This window comes from Leptomonas pyrrhocoris (assembly GCF_001293395.1).
Source record: "Leptomonas pyrrhocoris isolate H10 chromosome Unknown, whole genome shotgun sequence".
Lineage (NCBI taxonomy): Eukaryota > Euglenozoa > Kinetoplastea > Trypanosomatida > Trypanosomatidae > Leptomonas > Leptomonas pyrrhocoris.
The window spans coordinates 1,530,626-1,549,433 of record NW_015438359.1 but is presented as its reverse complement, the minus strand read 5'-3'; the positions used below and the strand labels follow the sequence as shown (position 1 = coordinate 1,549,433).

The 18,808-nt window shown below is 60.6% G+C and overlaps 3 protein-coding genes across 4 annotated transcripts; all 3 read right to left on the bottom strand.

Annotated features, from left to right (window-relative positions):
- Positions 1-793: 793 nt before the first annotated feature.
- ABB37_02322 (hypothetical protein) lies at positions 794-8,971 on the bottom strand (the record flags this gene model as incomplete). Its single annotated transcript, XM_015799263.1, has 1 exon — positions 794-8,971. The coding sequence occupies one exon, from the start codon at positions 8,969-8,971 to the stop codon at positions 794-796; it is 8,178 nt and encodes a 2,725-aa protein (XP_015662741.1).
- A 1,139-nt stretch (positions 8,972-10,110) lies between these two features.
- ABB37_02321 (putative mitochondrial GTP binding protein) lies at positions 10,111-11,347 on the bottom strand (the record flags this gene model as incomplete). Its single annotated transcript, XM_015799262.1, has 1 exon — positions 10,111-11,347. The coding sequence occupies exon 1, from the start codon at positions 11,227-11,229 to the stop codon at positions 10,111-10,113; it is 1,119 nt and encodes a 372-aa protein (XP_015662740.1). The 5' UTR covers positions 11,230-11,347.
- Positions 11,348-12,702: 1,355 nt separating this feature from the next.
- On the bottom strand, positions 12,703-18,659 carry ABB37_02320 (hypothetical protein; the record flags this gene model as incomplete). 2 transcript variants are annotated; one of them, XM_015799260.1, is made up of 1 exon in its annotated part: positions 12,703-18,659. In XM_015799260.1, the coding sequence occupies exon 1, from the start codon at positions 18,106-18,108 to the stop codon at positions 12,703-12,705; it is 5,406 nt and encodes a 1,801-aa protein (XP_015662738.1). In that variant the 5' UTR covers positions 18,109-18,659. The 2 variants fall into 2 exon arrangements, with proteins under 2 accessions (XP_015662738.1, XP_015662739.1); XM_015799261.1 differs by having other exon boundaries at positions 12,703-18,624.
- Between the last annotated feature and the right edge of the window lie 149 nt (positions 18,660-18,808).

Genomic DNA, 18,808 nt, shown 5'->3' with positions numbered 1-18,808 from the left:
CGCATCAGTATCAACGAGAGACAAACAGCGATGATCCTGAGTTGTTGGCGCGTGTCCTGCCGGAGTTCGAGTACACTCCGTGAACACGGAGCACTGCAACAGCGGCGGTGGCAGATGTCTAAGCAACAACAACAAACGAAAAGAACAGCTGTGTGAGGGTGCAATTCACTGCGTTAAACGCCTTCATCGCTCTTGCGCTCTGTCTCTGGATGACAAAGCCACAAGACAGAAAGAGCATGTATGTAAATCGAACAGCTTACAACGCGATGTGGCACCAAACGGCACACCAAACAGGCGAGAAAAAAAAGAAGGCACTACTGCCAACAACAGGAATAACAACGTAGATAACGACTCCTCATCAAGCACCCTAACGCAAACATTACACTCTTTTTCTAAAGTACATCCCATGAATGTAAATATAAGAAGAAAAAACTTTCTTTCTCGCTTCAATCAGCACACGAAAACAATTAAAACGCAGCCCTCTAAACAGCAAAAATAAAGGAAGGAGAAAAAGGCAGATTATGACAACACGGGTGCAGTTGACGGCAACCGCAGCAAACCGGCAAAACGGCAAGAATAACACCATTGGTGACCGTGTGTGAATGAACCCGTCAACGCCGCTCGGCTGAAACGAAGCAGACGACCAGGGGAAAAGCGATAAACGCATTTCCACTACCAATACCATTAATTATCACAAGAGACAAATATTAAGAGAGAGCGAGAGCCTCTTGCTTTCTATTGTAAAAAAGAAAGAATTGTCAGAACGGGCGGCGTTCAAGTTCTCCTGTAGACATCAACGAGTGCGCTTCCGGTGAGAAGCTCCCTCTCTCGTGCCCGACGAAGCGGGAGGCGATCGATGAGCCGATGAGGCGTCGCTGGAGGACGTGCTCCGCGTTCCGCGCGAACGGCGTCCATCACGACTGCTACTCTCCCCCGTTGCGCCGGTGCGGCGGCGCGACGTGGCCGGGGGGGTGAGAGAGCCCTCCACCTCCGCCTCCGCCTCCACCGCGGCGAGATGCGGCATGCGTGGAGCAGGCGACGGCACCGGTGCCGTCATGTGTTGCGGCGAGTCCCCGACCCCTCCCTTCACGTTGCTGTCCACCGACGTTTGCAGGGCAAGCGGTGTGGGTGGCGCCCTCGCAGCGGGCGGCGGCGATTGAGCGGCAGAGGAGCTGTGGGTGTTGCCTCGCGACGGCAGCGTCCGGGCTGCCGCGGACACCCTCGCCGCGCGCAACCCGTCCAGCGCTTCGGCGTAGTGCGTCACGAGAGCATTCGCCCGCTCTAGTGCGGCGGCCTTCTCGGAGAGCCTTTCCTCCAAGCCGTCGACAGTGACGTGCGACTGCAGCTGTGCAGCCTTCATCTTTTCGATCAACGCGTCGCGCTCCTTCATGGCGGACTGCAGATGATCAATGCGTTTGCTCAGCACGTCGAGTGGTGAGGCCGACGTTGCAGCCGAATTTGAGCTTAACGCGGCTGAGAGGCTGCCGCGGGGGGAGCGGCCACTGCTGTACTGCGCCTGCGTAGCCGCGAGCTGCGTGGTGATGCCGCTCAGGCTTTCCCGCAGCGCCGCTTGTCGCCGCGCTGCCGCAAACTCGGGTGCGGTTTTGCTGACCAAAAGGCCTTGCATCCGCGCCTTCTCCTCCTCCAGCTCCGCCTCGCGCAATTTGAGCTGCTGACGGAGTTGCTTTACCTCGTGTGCTACGCCACCGCCCGATGCCGCCAGTATGCGCTCCAGCTGTTCTATCTTCTCCTCTAAATCGGCATTTTCAGCCCGCAATCGGGCCACTTCCTCGCGCAGATCGACCGCCTCCTCGGCGTCAGCGCGTAGATCGCTCACCTGCTGCTCAAGCGTCACGTTCGCTTGGCGCAGAATGACTTCCTGCCTCTCCAGCTCGCGTATCTGCCGACGACTCAGCAAGAGTTCCTGCTGCAGGCTGGACACCTGTAAGAGGTGGGCTTGCTCCAGTGCCTCCACTGCGGAGGCAGTCATGGTGTAGTGGTTCGACACGCCCTCGGCGAAGAGGCCGGAGGACGGTGGTGTAACGCTGCCGACGGTGCCGCCGCTGTGAACGCGGGCGCCGGGGTCCGCCAAACGCGCCGAGAAGCGCGACAGCCGCTCCACCTCCCGCGACATCTTCCGCCTCTCCTCTTCCGTCTTGTGCAACGCCGCCAGCGCATCCGTCAGCTCCGCCCCCACCGCGGCGAGCTGCGACTCGGCACGCAGGCGGGCGTCGGTGGCGCGCTCCTCCGCGCGACGCGCGACGACGAGCTCTGCCGCGACCGCCTCCGACCGCAGCTGCAGTTGATCGTCAAATTCCTTCTCCGCCAGCGAGACGTGGTTTTTGGCGTCTTGAATTGCTTCCAGAAGGTGATCCGCCCGCTCCTTCTCGGCTACGTTGCTATTGGCCATCTCATCCACGGCGGAGCGCAGCAAGCGCAGTTCGTAGTCGCGTTCATCGAGCGCGTGTCCTAGCCTGCGCAGATGCGTCAACAACGCCTCTTGCAACTCCACAAAGTCCGTCAACGCTCCTCGAGCCTTGGCCGCATCCGCGACGGTCGACGCAGCCGCCAAAGAAACCGACAATGGCATGTGTGATGGGTCGTTTGCACCGTCGGAGAGCGCAGCGGAAATGCGGTCGGGGCTTTCCGTTGAGTCTGCACTACTGCCCTCCAGCGCATGCACGCGCCGTTGCATGGTTGCCACCCACTCCAGCGCCGCAGACCACGGTGTCAACGCGGCGTTGATGGCCGTCACCGCACGAAACTTGTCTTGCGTCGCCTGCGCGGGCTTTCTTTCCGTGCTGCCGTGTGTCATCGTCTTCGTCGAGGCGGCAGTGCACGATGCCGCCAAGTCGGCGGCGGCTTTCACCGTCGCAGCTGCCAGCGCCATCACAGCCTCCAGCGCATCATGAAAGCCCGCTGACATCTGCAGCATGTGGCGCATGCCCTGCTTCACCTGCATCGTTTGCGCTGAGAACGCCTGCGTGACCGCGTCCAGCTCATCCTGCAGACGATCATCCTCGAGAATGCGCTCATTATAGAGCTCCGCCGTCTGCTCCAAGCCCAGCTTCGCCGCATCGAGCCGCTCCTGTATGTCCTGACGCTCCAACACAACCGTTTCCAAGGCCAATCGCACCGTCACCACCTCCTCCGTCAGCGCAGCGCGTTCGGCGTGCAGATCCGCCGCGTTGTCGTTGAGACCCTTCACGAGCTCTTCTTCCTGCGCAAGACGATCCAACGTGGTGTCCAGCAGTCTTTGCAGCTCCTCGCCGCGTCGTCGCACCTCTGAAAGCTCGGCGCGGTCATCGTCGTGCTGTGACTTCAACAAGGCAAACGCCTCTTCCTCAGCTTTCAAGGTTGCTCGCATAGCCGCATCGTTGTCCGCACGCATCTCCAGGTCTTCCGTCAACTGCACGACAGCCGCCTGCGCAGTGACCAGTTCCCTCTTCAGAGCCGACAGCATCGCCTCCGCTGACTTGCGCTGCTCTACCTCTCGCTCGACGTGCCGCGTCAGGTCGCCCGTTTGGGTGTTCACGTCCGTGCAGTCTTCCGCCAGTGAGCTGACAGCACCGCGCGCCGCGGACAGCCGCGCTTTCAGTCGAACGGTTTCCTTCTCCAGTGCGGCGGCTTCTGCGGCGAGGGTTGCAATGCGCTTCTCGGATGCAGCGGCAGCTTCCGCACTGCGGCGCTCTACGTCGGCCGTGCGTGTCTCCCACTCCGCAGCGGTGGACTCCAGGCGGGCTAGTTCCGCATCCCGCTGCCTCTTCTCACTCTCCCAGCACGCCTTGGCCGCCGAGAGCTCATCCACGCGGTGTGCAGAATCGGACAGCTCGGCGGCCATCTTTTCTAGCGCGGCTCGGGCGACGCGCACTTCCTCCTCGGCGGCAGCCGCACGCTGCTGCGCCGCGTCGCGCTCCGACTTCAGCAAGGCAAACGCCTCTTCCTCAGCTTTCAAGGTTGCTCGCATAGCCGCATCGTTGTCCGCACGCATCTCCAGGTCTTCCGTCAACTGCACGACAGCCGCCTGCGCAGTGACCAGTTCCCTCTTCAGAGCCGACAGCATCGCCTCCGCTGACTTGCGCTGCTCTACCTCTCGCTCGACGTGCCGCGTCAGGTCGCCCGTTTGGGTGTTCACGTCCGTGCAGTCTTCCGCCAGTGAGCTGACAGCACCGCGCGCCGCGGACAGCCGCGCTTTCAGTCGAACGGTTTCCTTCTCCAGTGCGGCGGCTTCTGCGGCGAGGGTTGCAATGCGCTTCTCGGATGCAGCGGCAGCTTCCGCACTGCGGCGCTCTACGTCGGCCGTGCGTGTCTCCCACTCCGCAGCGGTGGACTCCAGGCGGGCTAGTTCCGCATCCCGCTGCCTCTTCTCACTCTCCCAGCACGCCTTGGCCGCCGAGAGCTCATCCACGCGGTGTGCAGAATCGGACAGCTCGGCGGCCATCTTTTCTAGCGCGGCTCGGGCGACGCGCACTTCCTCCTCGGCGGCAGCCGCACGCTGCTGCGCCGCGTCGCGCTCCGACTTCAGCAAGGCAAACGCCTCTTCCTCAGCTTTCAAGGTTGCTCGCATAGCCGCATCGTTGTCCGCACGCATCTCCAGGTCTTCCGTCAACTGCACGACAGCCGCCTGCGCAGTGACCAGTTCCCTCTTCAGAGCCGACAGCATCGCCTCCGCTGACTTGCGCTGCTCTACCTCTCGCTCGACGTGCCGCGTCAGGTCGCCCGTTTGGGTGTTCACGTCCGTGCAGTCTTCCGCCAGTGAGCTGACAGCACCGCGCGCCGCGGACAGCCGCGCTTTCAGTCGAACGGTTTCCTTCTCCAGTGCGGCGGCTTCTGCGGCGAGGGTTGCAATGCGCTTCTCGGATGCAGCGGCAGCTTCCGCACTGCGGCGCTCTACGTCGGCCGTGCGTGTCTCCCACTCCGCAGCGGTGGACTCCAGGCGGGCTAGTTCCGCATCCCGCTGCCTCTTCTCACTCTCCCAGCACGCCTTGGCCGCCGAGAGCTCATCCACGCGGTGTGCAGAATCGGACAGCTCGGCGGCCATCTTTTCTAGCGCGGCTCGGGCGACGCGCACTTCCTCCTCGGCGGCAGCTGCACGCTGCTGCATCGCGTCGCGCTCCGATGTCAGACGCGTCTTGTCTGCCTCCAGCTGAGAGGTCGCCGCCGCGAGACTGCTGGCGTGCTGAGCAGAGGCCGACGCCTCTTCCACCACACGTTCCAGTGCAGCTTTGGCGGTGCGGAGCTCCGCCTCAGAGGCATCCTCGCGCTGCTGCACGGCGTCCCATTGAGCTTCGACTGCAGCCATGACGGCATCGACGTTGTTGGCGCAGCGGGTCACACCTGAAACTTCCTTCGTGAATCGGTCAAGCACCGCCTTTGCTGCTGAAAGCTCGTCCTCAGCCACGCTTGCACGCCGCTGCACCGCAGCAAGCTGCGCCTTCACGGTCGCCAGTTCTCCGATATCGGCCGAGAGCTCATCCACGCGGTGTGCAGAGTCGGACAGCTCGGCGGCCATCTTTTCTAGCGCGGCTCGGGCGACGCGCACTTCCTCCTCGGCGGCAGCTGCACGCTGCTGCATCGCGTCGCGCTCCGATGTCAGACGCGTCTTGTCTGCCTCCAGCTGAGAGGTCGCCGCCGCGAGACTGCTGGCGTGCTGAGCAGAGGCCGACGCCTCTTCCACCACACGTTCCAGTGCAGCTTTGGCGGTGCGGAGCTCCGCCTCAGAGGCATCCTCGCGCTGCTGCACGGCGTCCCATTGAGCTTCGACTGCAGCCATGACGGCATCGACGTTGTTGGCGCAGCGGGTCACACCTGAAACTTCCTTCGTGAATCGGTCAAGCACCGCCTTTGCTGCTGAAAGCTCGTCCTCAGCCACGCTTGCACGCCGCTGCACCGCAGCAAGCTGCGCCTTCACGGTCGCCAGTTCTCCGATATCGGCCGAGAGCTCATCCACGCGGTGTGCAGAGTCGGACAGCTCGGCGGCCATCTTTTCTAGCGCGGCTCGGGCGACGCGCACTTCCTCCTCGGCGGCAGCCGCACGCTGCTGCGCCGCGTCGCGTTCTGTGGCAACGGCAGAGGTGCGCGCCTCGGCTGCCTCCAGTGTGTCGCGTAGTTGCGCTGTTTGATGAGCGGCGGCGTCCTGCTGCGCTATGAGAGTCGCCACCTGATCCGCCACGATCCCCTCTTTCACTCCGTTGGCGTATCGGCACGTACCCTTTTGAGCAGATGGGCGTGTGGATGTCGCACTACTGCCGGCAGCCTTGCTGCTGTGCTCCTCTGAAACAGAGCGGTCTTCCAGCGTCGCCGCAACGCGCTGTACCCGCTGTAACGCCTCTGCCTGTCGATGCCTCTCAGTCTCAAGAGTGTGCACACGGTCCTGCGCCTCGGCGAGCTGCTGCGCGAGCCGGTCAATCGCCACCGACATCGTTGATGGGTTCATCTTGGCGTCCGGCGCATCCGCGGTGGTGCTGCCACAAGTGCCCACCGACGCCGGCTGCGTGGAGGGCGGTGTCAGCTCGTGTCCTCGCACGTCGCTCGCGCGCCTTTCCAGTTCCACCACGCGCTCTCGCAGCTGCTCCGCCTGCCGCAGTTGGGATGTGTACAGCCCCCTAGACGCGCTTTCCGACTGGCGTAGCTCGCGATTCTGGGTCTGCGTAAACTCTAACTCCTCTTTCAGGGCCTGGATGACCTCCTCCAGGTGCTTCTGCTCGGCGGCAGCGGCAATCGTGCGGTTGTGGTAGGCCTCCGCATCACGCTTCTGTTGCTCCTGGGCACTACGGAGGGCATCTGCCTGCTCTGCCATCTTCGTTTCCAGCGCACGCAGCTGCACCTGCATGTCCACCTCCATACGGGCGTGGGCGGAGTTTGTAGTCTCGAGGTCGCGTTCCAGAGCTTCAATGCACTGCTGCGCTGCTTGCAGCATCGCCGTGTCCTCTGCGGTGTCTCGGTCGTGCTGCACTGAAGACGCCGCCGCAGCAGCAGCAACAGTAGTGTGAGTTTCTGACGCATGTTGAGCATTGGTGGACTGCTGGGGCGCGTCACGCTCCGCAGTCTGTCGCCGCTCCTCAAGCTCGCGCAATTCGCCCAGCAGCGAGTCACGGCTCACGACGAGGTTATCACGGGCGTTCCGCAGCGTCTCCAGCTCCGCCTCCAACGCTGACCTTTCTCGCGTGTTGTCCGCAGATACCTCCTGTGTTTCGTGGTGGTTGGTTTCGGACTGCGTGCGTGCGTCTTGCATCTGTCGGCTCAGCTCTTCGTTTTCGGCACGCAGGCGCTGCAGCTCCGCGTCCGCCGCCGCACACCGCGCCCGCAGTGCCACGATCTCCGCATGCACCTCCGTGTGTCGTGCCTCCTGTGTGCGCTGCACCTCCTGAGCGAGCTGCTCGCCGCCCGCGACGGCAGTTTCCAGCTGTTGCTGCCGCAGTCGATTTGCCGTATCCGCTAGCTGCACCTCGCGCTGCAGGTTCTCGCTGAGGGCCTGCAGCTGGCGGTTCTTCTCCGTCAGCTCCTGGCGCTCTGCCTGGCTGGTGGCGAGCGACTGCTGGAGGACTTCAATGTAGCCGTCCTGCACCGCGGACGCGTTCTGCTGCGCCTGCAGCGTTGCCACAGTGGCTTCCGTCTTTGTCAGCGCAGCCTGCATCTCGGCGTAGGTGGCCTGGAATGCCTCGAAATCCGTCTTCGATACCGGCGCCCGCTGCGTCAGGGCGGCCACCAGGGCGTCTTCGTTCTCTTGCATCTCTGCATGCCCTTGCTTCAACTGCGCTATTGTCTCCTTCAGCTCCGTGTGCTCGGCCGTCATAGAGGCGAGCGCCTCGGCGTGCGTCTTGTCCTGCGCTGCTAGCTGCTCCTGAAGAGCGGCGTTGCGTTGATGCAGGGCATTCAGTTCGGCTTGCAACTTCGCCATCTCGGAGGCGGCTGCCGCTGCATTCGCCTCTGCCAGCTCTCTGCGTACGCGCTCGTCGATAGTGCATGGGTGTTCTTCCTCGGGCCACTGATGTAGCCGTTGCTGTTGCTGATCGTGGTCCCGCGTCCCTGCCGCACCGAGGGTGTCGGACTGTCGAGGGTTCGCGCCGCCCTCGCTGCTGCGGCGCTGCGAGGCCTCTTCCGCGCTCTGCCGCTCCGCCGACGCGTGCACAACACGCTCCATCAAATCCCGCACCTGCGCCTCCTTGCTGGCCAGCTGCGCCTGATAGGCACGTATGGCAACAGATGGGTCAGCCCCGTTTTGCAGCGACAATTTCGCGGCAATGTTGCGCACCTTGCCCTCCGCCGTCGCCACCTGTTCCCGCAGCTGGGTGTTGTCCTCGCGCAGCCGCCGCAGCGCCGCCGTCGCCGTTTCCTGCTCGTGGCGCTGGCGGTCAATCTGCACATACTTCTCCTGCAGCTCGCGCTTCTGCACCGCAACCAGGTTGCGGTACATGTCGCGCTTCGCGTGCGCCTCGGCGAGGTGGTGGCTGTAGCGCTTCGCCGTGTCCTGCAGATGCGACGCGTAGTTGTAAAGGTCGTCGTTGCTCAAGTGATCGATGTTGCGCTCCGCCAGAGAGGTCAGATCGCTCGCCTCGCCGTGCGTAGACAGCTCCGATGCCCCGCCGCTGCTGTCTGCGTGCTGCGTCGACGACCAGCTTGGCAGCAACCCGCTCGTCGCGGCGTACACCACAGGCGCCTTGGGCACACCAAAGCCGGCGAAGCCGCCGCCGGAGGTGCGGGGGAGCGGCACGGGGTAGTCACTGCGGCTCCCATCACGACCACTGCCGAAGGACGGCGCGGAGGTGGCGGCGGAGGCACGAGGCGGGGGCCCTGCCAGTGCACGCGTCTGTGCCAAATCACGCACACTGATCGGCCGCGCGAGATCCGGCGACAGCACCCCAGCTGGCGGTGGTGGTGGTGGATGAGAGGAGTGCGCTGAGACGGACGACGAGGCGGTCGTGCCACCAACGCGGTGTGGTGGCGCAGTGTAGTAGTCTGAGTTCCACATCTCCGAAACAAATGAATAAATAAATAAAGGACGAGAGCGGACGCACAAGGTAACTTTCGGGCTTCTTCTTTCTCGCTTGTGCGAAATGACGTGTGCTGCTGTGGCTCTGCTGCTGACGTGCGCCGCAAAAACGCTCACACTCGAAGTCTGATTGTTGGACCCGTCGGCACACCACGCTCTTTTCTTGGACTCGCCTTTTGCTTTCTATGCGAGGCCGCGTTTGTCTGTGTGTTTGTGTGAGAGAGAGAGAGAAAGAACTCGTTTGAAACTGCTATTTATCTCGGTGCAAATACATATTTTTTTGTTACTAGAGTATAATGAAGGAGAGATGGTTTCTCTTATTGCTGACAATTGACACCACAGACCGCCACCGCGCTCTCCTTCGTCACGCAGCAGCACAAAAAGTCCGTCCTCTATAAACCTCTGGTTAGTGGCACGCGCTGCGCTGCAGAAACGCGTTTAGAACAACTATGAACTTCTTTGACAGTTCAGTTATAAGGAGAAGGAAACCGTGTGTCGCAGATAGACGGAAAGGGGGGGGGGGTAAGGAGAAATCCTTTCCATTCTCATTGTGGAGCGAATGCTGGGAAACGCTTCACGATAATTAAAGCGTGTGCCGTTGCGCTTCTTCATGCAGCAACTATGGAACACGTCTGCAAAAGCGTGCGCGTGTATGCAAAAAGCCGCGTCGTCCGAGTGCGTTTACGAGCGTCATGAATTACCCGTTTCCACAGCGCGCCAACTTCCTAGACAAGCAAGAACTGTATCGGCCGCACGTCATTATCACGGAAGAAGTCAGCATCGCACATTCACGTGGCATCTCTTCTTTCAAACGATGAACCAGTTGTTTGAAAAAGGCAGATCATCGTGTAAGTTCTTTGTTGCTCCTCCTTCGATCATTTAATATGTTCCTTGTGTGATGATAATGATGATGACGATGATAGCAACGACGACAGCCGCCGTTGCAGCCGCAAAAAGAGACGGCGGGACGCATTTTACTCTTACACTTCTCTTCAGCCGTCTTTCTGCGAAGCTGCAATCAAACTTTTCGACTTCCTCATCCAACCAAACCTGTCCCCATAATCCTCTCTCTCCCACCGGCTCGCTCTCTCTCTCGAGCTCGGTGATGGTGAAAAGCCTCAGCCACGCGATGTGTTGTGTTCTACAATCATGACGTCACCATCCTTCATCTCGTACGCCTCGTCCACCGTGCGCATCTGCATCTCCGCCGACTCCAGGTTCGGCTTTTGGATGAGCTCACTCCACGCCATCACCTTCGCTCGCAGAAAGTTCTTTTCAAAGTCAGAGTGGATTTCGCCTGCCGCGTGCCGCGCTGTGGACCCCCGCGTCACCGTCCAACCATGCGCCATCTTGGGCCCCACCGTGAAGAAGGACTGCAGCTTCAGCAGGTCGTACACTTGCTGCATCAAGACCTCCCCTCGCGGGACATCGATGCCGTACTCTTCCAGAAACATCAGCCGCTCCTCTCGTGAAGGAAGTTGCGCGGTCTGCTCCTCGACCGCCGCGGACACACGGCAGGTGCGCTGCGGCCCAAACGCCGCCTCCACCTCGCGTGAGAAAGCGTTGCCTTCCTTCACCGAGTGCTCATCGACGTTCAGCACAAACATCATGGGCTTGTTCGAGAGCAAGTCGTAGCTCTGCAGAAATGTTAGCTCGGCAGCAGACAGCTTCGCCTTCCTCGGCATTTCCGCAGCAGCAGTCCCGTCCTCCAGCCACTGCTGCAGCCGCTTCAGAAAGTTGTACTCTGCGTCGTTCGGTTTCTTTGTCTTGTGCACCCTGTGAACCTTCCTCTCCACCACCTCCAGGTCCGACAGCACCAGCTCGCTCACAATGACGTGAATGTCGTCGATTGGGTGCGGCGTGTCGAAGCCCTCCTTGGCGCTTTCAAAGCAGCGTACAGTGTGCAGAATGACGGTGCAGGTGCGGATGTCATTAAGAAATTTATTGCCGAGCCCGGCCCCTTTCGATGCGCCAGCGATCAGACCCGCCACATCGGTTAGGTCCACCTCGACGTCCACGATCTTCGCCGCTCCCGTGAATTGGGCGAGTTGCCGCAGACGTGGGTCGATGACGGGGACCTTTGACGTGTTTGCGTCGATGGTGCAGAAGGGGAAGTTGCCGGTCTTGGCGAGTTGACTGCAGGTGAGTGCGTTGAAGAGGGTCGACTTCCCCACGTTGGGCAAGCCCACAATACCGGCAGCACGACGTCTCCAAAGCCAGCAGCTGCGTCGGAGCATGACGACTACGCACAGGACAGCGCCGTTTTCGAATGGAGCCTTTGTCGCACTTTTCTTCAGCTGCAGGCGAGTGTTTGTGGGTTGGGGGGGGGGGGAGGGGTAGTCTCTGTAACCCACTTGTGCGAGTATTTGACAAGAGAGGAATACGAAAGGAGAAAGAAGAGAGTTGATAGAGAAAAGACAAGACGCTTCTTCTTTTGCAAATAAAACCAAATATATCGACGAGAGCTGGTTTCTTCCGCTACTGCATCAGCGGTGCGGAACGCGCAGAGTCGGACAACATCCTCGTGCGTCTGCTGCTTTCACTGAAGGAGCACATTTGCTAGCATTCCTTTTCATTTCAAGGCGTTTGACAGAAAGAGCACAGCAACAACAATAAAACTCTGTCGCAGCTTCTTTCGCCTTTTTGATTTGATAACCATTGTTTTCCCTTGAAGCGTGCGCATAACAAAGCAAAACAGAACAAAAACCCGTACACCCACGGATCCCCTGCACGAGGTGTCGAAACTCACGAACGTCCAGATAAATATGTAATAATAATAATAAATAGAACGGTAATAATTATAAATAGAAACGATAAAGTAAACAACCTCAATTGCATAACGCTCACTCTGCCGCTCTCCCGCTCTCCCACACTCTCCATTGTCTCTATTTTTGGAGGAGAGGTACATTTAACTCCACGAATTCACCGCCACGTAAACAAAGAAGAAAAAGAATGGAAGCAAGTAGAAGAATGAAAAGAACGAAGTACACGCACGCACACGCACACGAAACCGGCGAAGGAAAAACTCCATCCAGCACACAGCAAAAAAGAAGAGGGGCATACGTAGTAGTACAAAATGCGAAAAGACCGCGCACAGGGTTGGCAAGAGAGATTGAGGAGTGTTAATTACGGTACAAAGCGTATGTGTGTGTGTGTGTGAGGGAGAGAGAGAGCGAAAATAAGTGCGAACCAAATAATAACAGCAACAGTAGAAAGGGAATTAAAAAAAGAGGGGGTGGGTAGAAGGAAAAGACAGAGGAGAGTAAAAGAAAGAAAAACGAAGAAAACAGAATCAGAAAAGTCGTTGTTGCTTTGCAAATGCTTCGTCGTTGTTGTGAACATTGAAAAAAAAAAGGAAGTCGTGGAAACAACAGAGAAGAAAGAAACGCACGACGACGGGCAGCTCAATTTGGGCGGGTGCGCGCGTGATATCGGGCGGAGTTAGCGGTGAAGAAGGGATAAAACGAAAAGAGACGGCCGGGCGGGAACAAAAGAAAGAACCAAAAGAAAAAGACGGAGGGGAAGAATACAAAGATCCCGTAATGGACACGGCTAACGATGAACTAAACAAACATGTATATATATATATATGAAAGCGAGGGAAGAAAGCGATCACTACACAGGTGCGCTGCCAGCGCAGCAACATGCACCTCAGCATCCCCGCTCTCTCTCTCTCACGCTGCATTGTTGTTGCCCAGCTCGCATCACCGTCACAGCAGCGTCAGAAACTCCTCCGGCTCTTCCCCCTGCTCTACAAACAAAACGCGCACGTTCGACAGCACGACGCCGTGCTCGCCCGAATCTGCATCGTCACAGGCATCGCTGCACGGCAAGAACAGGGTACACGCCGTCCACGATTTACGCTCCAACGATTGTTTGAGCGACGCGAGCTGTGCCGCGTCGCGCGGCGACTCCAGCATTTGATCTACAAACGCATCCACCACCTGCTGGACCTCCAGCGGCGACTCCGCGCCACGCCAGAGGTACACTGAAATGCCGCTCCGCTGCTGGAAGCCCACCACGTAGCACGTATCCGCCTCCAAGTCATCCAAGTCCGCCAGCATCGCCTTCGAGGCTGCTTTGAAGGGGTAGGTGTAGGCAAAGCTATCGCCGCCAGGGAGCGTCACGTGCGACACTTGTGCGGGGCTCTGACTCGTGCTGATCGCCTTCGCCGGGGCCCTGCGCGACAGCGGATTAGTCTCAACGCTACTGTCGTCGAGCAGGGGCGGCTGCGACGTTGATGCAGAAGCAGAAGCAGCAGCAGCAGAGTGTCTCGTGCTGTCCCCCGCAGCTCCGTCAGCCGAGGGCGGGTCCGAAGTCCTGTCAGACTCTCGTGGCGTTCTTCTTCTCGTTTCATCTGGCGTCATCGCAGCTGTCGGCAACGCGGAAAGAGCAAAGCCAGAAGTGCCGGTGCGTGCGTTGCTCGTGGACGGGTGGGAGGAGTTGCTCTGGCTGTCAAGGCTGGGACTGTCGGTGGGCCAAGCGGTGCGATGTGGCGGTGACACCGCTGATGGTGGCTGGGGAGCGAGGGAAGAGGAAGGCCTCTCCGCCTCGCTGGGCCGCTGCACAACACCGCGACTGCCCACGGCAGTCTTCGGCTGCCGCAACGCACGCGGTGTGTGCCGGCTTGGGCGCAACGACGGTGGCGGTGCCGACGCAGACAACGCGGTGTTGGAGGGTGCAGCGCCGTTTACGTGCTCTGCTGACCTGCTGGCTGCCCGTTGATCGTTTCCATGGGCCAACGTTGCGAGCTCCACCGCGCGTACGCTGCGCCGGGCCGCCTCGCCAGCGTCGGCGGACGCGTCCTCTGCGATGTATTGCGTCAGCTTGTCTGAGAGACCAGGTAGGGAGAGCAGTGCCTCCCACTGTGGCTGCGGTGCGTAGGTGATACAGCAGCGACCGGCAACATGTCGTGCAAAGAGCGCCTGTGCCTCGTCGACTGACGCAGCTGCCGCCGGGGTGTACGATGATGCGCTTGACGTTGCCGCAGCGGGGGGAATCAGGCGGACCCTTCGTAGTGGTGTGAAGCGGACCACCCGACCGGCGTTGTCGGTACTCGTGTGGGCGTGGCCGTGGTAAAAACCGCAGTGCAGCAGGTCGTGGAAGGCGGCAAAAGCCCGTTCGACGTGCTCCTTCTGTGCACTCGTGGCGCCAACAAGGAAGCACGCCTCTACCTGACACTCCTCGTCGTTGTCCACCTTTCCCGCCTCATCTGGCGCTCCTGCGGTGTTGCCAGCGCCCTCAGCAGTCGGCCCCATCAAACACGTGCGACGTGGTGCGCAGAGAAATGCGTGGCACATCCGCGGGTCAAGCGCGATGTTGTCGACCGATACGCTGCTTCGATGGTCCACGGCACGGCGCAGCACATCAGCGCATAACTGATAGTAGGCTTCTTTCGCCTCCTGCGACACCTCTGCCGTGTCTTGTGTCGACACGGTGCTGCAGGTGTAGTAGGAAGCCAGCTGATACACAAAGGGTGTCAGCGACTCTGCGGTGTAAGGGGCAAAGCTGTATATCTTGTTTAGCTGCGGGGTAGTCAGGTGCGCCTCCCACATGCGCAGGTTCATCAAGAAGCCGGTATTAGGGCTGCACACGTTGCGCCGCGCACGCACCAGCTCGTAGGCGCGGTCGTAGCACAGTCCTAACTTCCACATCACGTACGCGATGACAAACGTGCACGAGCGGGAGACGCCCTGTTGGCAGTGGATGAAGACACGGCCGGTGTTGTGGCTCGTGCCACGCGCCTTCTCCACGAACGCGTTCACCACGGCGAAGAGCGAAAACACCGGCTCATCCGCGGCGTCGCTCAGGCTCAGCGTGAAGTAGCGAAAAGCATCCGGGTGAAAGTTGTCGAGGCACCAGCTGACAGTGTTCACGATATGGGTGATGCCTTTGCGCAGCAGCTGCGCCCGATCGCGCGCGGCCGTCTCGCCGCCTACGAAGAGGAAAGGCAGCACCTCGGTCACCTCCGGCTGCGCCGCCTTGAGGCGCTGCGCGCGTTCCTGCTGCGCCGAGACCTCGTTGTAGTCGTCGTCGTCAACGTCGCCCACAACACACGCGGCGTCCGCTTCGTCCATTTCGTCTTGGGGTGTGGCAGCGTGCGTCTGTGGCCGGTGCTTCTTCGCCGGCGTGTCGCCTCGCTTCGTGTCTCCTCGTTTAATAGACGGATGATGAGAGTGTGGCCGCGGATGCTTTCCGGGAGCTCCCTGCTCCACTGAGGAGGAGTCGCACGCGTCAGCTGATACATTGTGCGATGTGCGTCCAGCCATCGGCAGAGCGGCGCGCTGCGACGCCTTCAACTTCGCCGTCGTGGTCACGTCGGTCGAAGGAAGAGGTGCTGGCGACTGCTGCGGAGAAAAGTTGGAGGTATTGGGAAGCAGTGCATCGAAGCGCAAAGCAAACCTCGGCTGCGTGGTAAGCTGCTGCGGTGTTGTCACGAGCGATGGGGTGACCGTCTGCGTGACGGTTGGTGGCTCATTCAGCGGTGTTGGGCGGTACCTCGAGGGCAGTAACGTGTCCAGCGCCAGTGACGGCAGCTGAGGCGATGTCGTCGTGACAGACGAGGAATAGGGGTGGCCACCCGTCAGCTTCAGTCGCGGTTCGGACCCGGCGCTGCAGGGGTGTGAGATCGGCAGTCGACTCGCTCCGCGTGGAGTAGCCGAGGAGGACGGAGAGGACAGCGGCGGCGGCGGAAGCACCGCGACGGAGGGCGGTGTGGTGGAGGCCGCAGAAGCTGTTGTTGCTGATGTGGCGGCGGGCGTGGCGGAGTGCACGTCCAACGGTTGCGGTCCCTGAAGCCAACTGGACGTGTTCGGGGGCATCTTCAAGTCACCCGCGTGTGTGCCGCCGGCGGCGGCGGTGAAGGGCGTAGTCGTCCCCGGAATGCCGGGGTCGCCGCCCGACAAAGAAGGATCGCGGCGTGGCGGACGGAAGGGCGGCAGCGGCTCGTGATGCCAGCTGCTCATCCCCACGGGAAGATTCTGCGTCGTGCCCGCCCCACTCGCGCCACCGGGAAGGACAAATCGTGCCGAGTTCAGCGGGCTCGTCATCTCGCCTGCGTGCGACCACCGCGGCGTGCTGCCGCGGTAGCCACTCAGCACGCGGAAAAGGGCGTTAGCGCCGCACATCTCCGCCGTGTTGAGGGGCACAATGGTCACAATGTCGACGGTGCTGTGGGTACTGCTGCTGGCGACGGCGGCGGGGGGAGAGGAGGACGTGATGGCGGCGGCAGCCGCGGTGATGGGCGACACCACGGGCGACGTCGCCGCACCGCCTGCTGAAGCGGCCGGCTCGCTGTGACGCTCAAACCGCGGCGCCACCACCGGCACCGGCCGCATCGCAGCGAGTAGCTCGCGCAGCAGCTCCTTCGAAGCCTCCTGCGTTGCTGTGATCTCGTACAAGGAAGAGCCTCTCGACACACCGCTCGCGAGGGACATCCAATTGCTAGAGGATGGAGAGGGCGAGACGCCGGCTGTGCTTGGCGCGACGGACGCGACTGCCCGGCCGGCGCTCGTGCCGCTGCCCGGCCCACGCTGAATTCCCTTCTTGAATGCGGCAGCGCTGAAGCTGCTGCTGCTGTGGTTGTTCGACGTTGCTGCGGGTCCGGGTGCGGATGAAAAGCCACCTCCTTCGCCGCTGTTCGCGGCCTTCCAGGTGTCGCGGCCTCGTGCCGCCACGCCGCCTGCCTTGTCCGGCGCAGCGAAGAAGAGATTGTACGCCCGAATCGTCTCCTCCGCCTTCGGCGTGTGCACGTGATAGAACAGGCGCCGATCAAAATCAGGGCACTCGAGAAACAGCTTCTCCAGTGCGCGAGCTGTCAGGAAGCCCGCCGCAGCCGTTAAGGCGTCTGCCTGTCGGCCGGTGAGCAGGTGGATGCTGTAGTGAAAGCCCGACGCACGTGGTGTGGGCAGCGAGGAGGCGGAATGGGGCGAGCCGGAGGTCGCCGTACCACCGTTGCGTGGGGTAGGTCGGTTGCTCATCGACCCGCTCGTGCGTGGCGTGGCGAAGGGCGAAGACCCGCTTAAAACGCCGCCACCGCCACTCGGAGAAAACGCGCCGGAAGTTGGACGGTTGAAGTCGCTCGAGAAGGGCGTCGAGAGGCCGCGTGGGGTAAAGGAACACACCATGTCACGCGGCCACTCGGCCGTGTTTCTACCGCTATTGTCGTTCGTATTGTTGCTGCCGCCGCTATTGGCATTTCCTGTTGTTGTCGCCGTCGGGCGCGCGGTGCTGGTGGTACGCGGGCCGGCACTACTGCTGCGTGGGTTTTCGGCCAATGCAGCCGCTGCTGCACCAGACAAGCTCTGCGGGGGTGGTGTGAGGTTCGCCGCCGTGTTGGTCGTCGACGGCGGAGAGGGGGAAGGCCCGCTCACTGCCATGGAGCGCTGCACGAGCACCACCACGTACACCTCAGCCGGGTTCACATCTACGGCCTGCGTTAAATCCAGCGGCTGCACAGAGACATCGCGAAAGATCCACGACCGCGGCGATACAGCAGAATTTTGCTTCGCCGTCGATGGCACGGCGGGGAGCGAGGCAGCTGAGCTTTTAGTGATGCCTGCCCGCGAGCTACTGGCTCTGCGCTTCGTAGCCCTTCCACTGCGCACGCCGCTCTTCACGTCGTTCCTATTGTTGTTGCCGCTGCTGCTGCTACTGTTGCCTTCATCGTTGTCCAGATCAGCGTCGCTGGTTCTGCCCAACGGGTCGCTGTGGCGCGATTCTCTACGCAGCAGTGACAGCTGATACCCACGCGAGAAGTCTGGCACGCAGCGCAGGGCGTGCAGTGACGTCTCCACCTCCGCAAACTGCTGCTCGATTTCTGCCTTGATATTCTCCTTTCGCAGATGCACGCTGCCGCTGCTGCCGAGACTGCTGCCGGTATCGACGGCGTTGGCGGCTGCACCCGCGCCGCCTTTGCGAGCTGCGCCAGTGCCGTTGCCGCTGCTGCTGTTCGGCGTGCTCACCGCCGCAGCGAGATCAGCAGCCACTGCATCGAAGGGCAACGAAGGGCAGGTGGCCGAGACGGCAGTGGCGGATGAAACGGGCGGAGTGCGTGCGATGGCCTCCAAATCCTCTAGGGAGAATGGAGACGTGCTCGTCGAGACGCGGTTGCCCATTTCAGCAATGAAGACGCCGCGTATCTAAAACCCAACAGACAAAAAGATCTACAATAGGCACAAGAAGGAAGGCACAACATACGGTGCTCGCAGTGAGCAGAGTAGGCCGCGCTCGTTTCTGTTCTAATGAAGTTCGAAGGGCTTCACTGCCTTCGATATGTTTTCCCTCCTTTCGATGTACTATGCTGAGGGTGTTGTGTTGGCTGGAACGGATTGTTCGAGTCCTTTACGTATTGGTGCTGCTGTTGTTAGATGTTTGAGCTAGAAAAAAAAGGCTCCAGCGGTAACGGCGGCAGAATCAGCGCGTTACAGCTTCTCAAAAAGCAGCAAATATGGAAGTGAAAAGCCCAGCGCGCCTTATACTTTCGCAGGTCGCACACCGTCTTCTGTTTCTCGGTTTAAGAGAGAAGAAACGAGTGCGTTGTCGCTGCGTGTCTCCGCAGGTGAAATCAAGCTGACCCGGTGATCTAAAAAGAAGTAAATACGAAAAGGAGAGAGCTTGCGCGGATACTCGCTATTCGAGTGAAGGTGGACGAGTAATCAGACGCACTGGCCAGAGAAGGAAATAAAAAGAAACCAATACGAATAGTGTAGGCGTAGATGAGAAGTTACATGAGCGCCAAAAGGCATTGCCCCATTTTATTTTTACGCAGGATGAGAACGGCGAGGCGGGGGGGGGGGGGGTAGAAGAGATGTGACA